A 3715-nucleotide genomic window follows, 5' to 3' on the forward strand; every position below is an offset into this window, starting at 1 on the left:
TTCCTGCTATGTACTGACTGCATGGTATTGTACAATGTATTGCAGGTGGACAGTCTGAAGAGGGCCTTCTCCAAAGCGAATATAGAGAAGAAGATGAACAAGATTGTGTCACAGGAGAAACGAGAGAAGATGAAGAAGAGCCTGACACCCAACCACCCAAAGAGCTCCTCCTTCAAAGTGTCCCCTCTCACGTTCAACATCAAGAAGGTCAGTACACACACACACACACACACACACACACACACACACACATACACACAAACACTCACACTGTTGTGGATTCATCTGACATGACTACGTCCTGCTGTAACAGAATCGTAAGTCTGAGGGCCAACCTGAAGCTGAAGCAGAGGCCTCATCCCAGACCGGGGTTTCGCCTACTGCCGTGGCCTCCATCGAGATCTCCCCGCTGGCCAACCCTGATGAGGAGGTCCTCTTCACCGAGGTGCACTCCCAACTGGCTCCAGGGCTGGAGGAGTCCAAGGATGAGGCTTTGGAGATGGAAGAGGTGGCTGTCAGTGAAGTTCCAGAATCTGACGAAATTCCAGAATCCAACGGTTTTTCTGATTCCAAACCGTTCCTAGAATCACACGTTCCTGAGGCGGATGTGGATCTGTCGGTTATGACAGAGGGAGGGAGCGAGGAGTACGCTCTCTCTGCCACRCTCCCGCATGATGCCTTCCACTCTATCTCGCCCTTCCATGAGGAAGACAGGGAGGAAAAGGTGCAGAGGGAGAAAGAGTAGGAGAAGGAAGGAGAGAAGGAAGTGTAGAAAGAGGTGGAGGAGAAGGAAGAGGAGTAAGAGAAGGAGGAGAGACTTGTGGAATAGGAGCCCAGCTGTCAAAGTCCCCTAAAACACACACACACAAAATAAATACACATATACCTATTCCCTAACATACTTCCCCACTCCCACTCCCACACTCTGTCCATCATCCTCTAAAAAACTCAGACCCTCTGTTCAAAAACACACACCCACACACACACAATTACAGTTCATTCTGTGTGTCTTTCTGTATGTCATTGTGTGCAATGTATGTGCTTGCATTTGTGTGTGTGTGTGTGGTGTGTGTGTGTGTGTGTGTGTGTGTGTGTGTGTGTGGTGTGTGTGTGTGTGTGTGTGTGTGTGTGTGTGTTGTGTGGTGTGTGTGTGTGTGTGTGTGTGTGTGTGTGTGTGTGTGTGTGTGTGTGTGTGTGTGTGTGTGTGTGTGTGTGGTGTGTGTGTGTGTGTGTGTGTGGTGTGTGTGTGTGTTGGTGGTGTGTGTGTGTGTGTGTGTGTGTGTGTGTGTGTGTGTGTGTGTGTCAGGGGCAGATCTCTGTTTCACATGTGAAAGAGGATGATGAAGTTGTTAAAAGGTATAATTATCTTCTTATGCTTCTGCTTAAAGTTTAAACCTGAACGTATACTTGTGTATGTAAGATGCTAACTTTGCTTGACCTAATATATACAATTCAAGCCAATCAGTACAAACCTTGTCATAATACTAGCTACAGATAACGTGATCTAACCAAAGAGTTTTGGTATCCATTACTGTCCGTTACAGGTTTGCCTATAGAAAACACCGCCATATATTTTTCAACTAACCTGGTATTGGCGATACTGTCTTCCATCTCGATTCTGGGAAACAGTTATTTTAGAAATGTTTCTATCCAGTGGCAGGTGGTTCTACAAAAAACACTGAAAACTCAGATAGTAAATCCATGTTTTGTACCGCGCAAGGAGGATCCTCGCCATCTTAGCTGCCGGACATCTAGAATTTTCCAGCATCTTTGACAGAACTAGTCATTTCTATGCGAAGCGGCCGCGGCCAGACAGTGTGTCACGTTAAAACAAAGCTCTACACACATTGATACAAAACATGGATTTACTATCGTTCTGAGGTTTCTCTGCTGTTTGTACAACCACATGCCACTGGACATGGACATTTATAAGATAACTGCTTTCCAGAATCGAGAACAAAGAGAGTATCRCCAATACCAGGTTAATTKAAGAATCTATAGCAGCGTTTTGTATAGGCAAATCTGTAACTCCCAGTAATGGATACCAAAACTCTTTGGTTATATCACATTATTTGGTGTACAATCTGTAGGTATCATCATTCATGACCCTCGAATATCTTAGTACTGTATCATCTCTCAGTGAATGTATAGAAAACATAGAGAGATATAGCATGGCAACAGTTGATAATAAAACATKATAAGGGTTCATACCACAGGGTGGTGGCACCTTAATTGGGGAGGACGGGCTCYTGGTAATGGCTCCAGCAGAATAAGTGCATTAGTATCAAATACATCAAACACATGGTTTCCGTTCACTCCGTTCCAGCCATTACAATCGGTCGTCCTCCCCTCAGCAGCCTCCCCTGGTTCATACATAATGTACAACAGGTAATAATGCATTATTGTATATCTGTCGGCTTCAAGTAAAGTGTTAGTGAAGTAGCCTATGTAGTCTTCTCTTATTTCACTGGTGCCAAAGAAACTCCTCTTCAATATATTGTCCAGATTGTTAAAACTGTGATTGTCATGTTTCTTGCTCTTATATAAAAAAAGAATCTATCTCCAGAATCGTTAGAATTCTAAATAAAAACATTGAAACTGTCCTCCTCCTCTCTCTTTATTTCCTCCTGTTGGGGATTMGTTTATTTGGATTAGGCTAGATTATGGACATATAGACTACAAATTAGACAGCTATTGGTTGTCCTGTTCATTACAGCCACAGTGCGTAATGTTTCCAGTTCAAGTAGTAAAATACACACCTTGAATTTGAGCCATATGATCGAGTGCTATTTGCATGTGCTCCAGGCCTTGAGGCCTACCTTCCACTCTGATGGTGTGATGGAAAATGTTATGTTTGTGCTTTTCTAATAACCAATTTCTGTGTTCTGTTTGTGCTTTTCTAATAAGCAGTTTATGTGTTCATGCAAGTGACTGAATCCTCATTATCAGTGTCTGCAATTTGGCAGTATGCCCTAARCATTGTTTTGAGAACAAAAGGATATCTCAGTTTCAAGGTTTCAGCTTGGAGAGAAGAAGCCTTGTGAGGTATTGGTCTGTCACATACATAAACCAAACGTTAATGATGAATTAATTATGAATGATAAGCAAAATCATGCCTATGTAACGTGTCTGTAAGCAGTATATAAGAGATCTAACGGGACTGTCCCGAAAGAGCTCCTGACAGACGTGCACTATGGTGCATCAAGTTTGTTGGAACCTCTCCAGTTAGCTGTTAATAAACAATGTTTCATTTACGATTGACTTTGGGTGTCCCTGTGTAGAATTGCCACGACAATGGCATGCATGCACACATCTCAACAAACTGTAACAGGCTATCGTAACCTGTCTAGTAGATCAAAGCACTGTATTAAGGCACAAGGCGAGACCCAAACGCAGACACAGGAGGCAGGTGGTTGGAGTCTTACAATGTTTATTAAATCAAAGKGTTAGGCAAGAGAATGGTCGTGGACAGGCAAAAAGGTCAAAACCAGATCAGAGTCCAGAAGGTACAGAATGGYAGACAGSCTCATGGTCAGGCAGGCGGATACAAAGTCCAGAAACGGGCAAGAGTCAAAACCGGGAGGACTAGAAAAAGGAGAATGCAAAAAGCAGGAGAACGGGAAAAACGCGGGTTGACTTGGAAACATACAAGACGAACTAGCACAGAAAGACAGGAAACACAGGGATAAATACACTGGGGAAAACCACTGCGGAA

At 43.5% G+C, this 3715-nt stretch overlaps 1 protein-coding gene across 1 annotated transcript; it reads left to right on the top strand.

The window, feature by feature from the left end:
• The first annotated feature begins 6 nt into the window (after nt 1-6).
• LOC111980984 (caveolae-associated protein 2) lies at nt 7-978 on the top strand. Its single transcript, XM_024012083.2, has 2 exons — nt 7-207; nt 314-978. Exons 1-2 carry the CDS (start codon nt 22-24, stop codon nt 743-745), a joined length of 618 nt encoding a protein of 205 aa, XP_023867851.2. The 5' UTR covers nt 7-21; the 3' UTR covers nt 746-978.
• The last annotated feature ends 2737 nt before the right edge of the window (nt 979-3715 follow it).

Source organism: Salvelinus sp. IW2-2015, linkage group LG20 (genome assembly GCF_002910315.2).
Source record: "Salvelinus sp. IW2-2015 linkage group LG20, ASM291031v2, whole genome shotgun sequence".
In the NCBI taxonomy this organism is placed as follows: Eukaryota; Metazoa; Chordata; class Actinopteri; order Salmoniformes; family Salmonidae; genus Salvelinus; species Salvelinus sp. IW2-2015.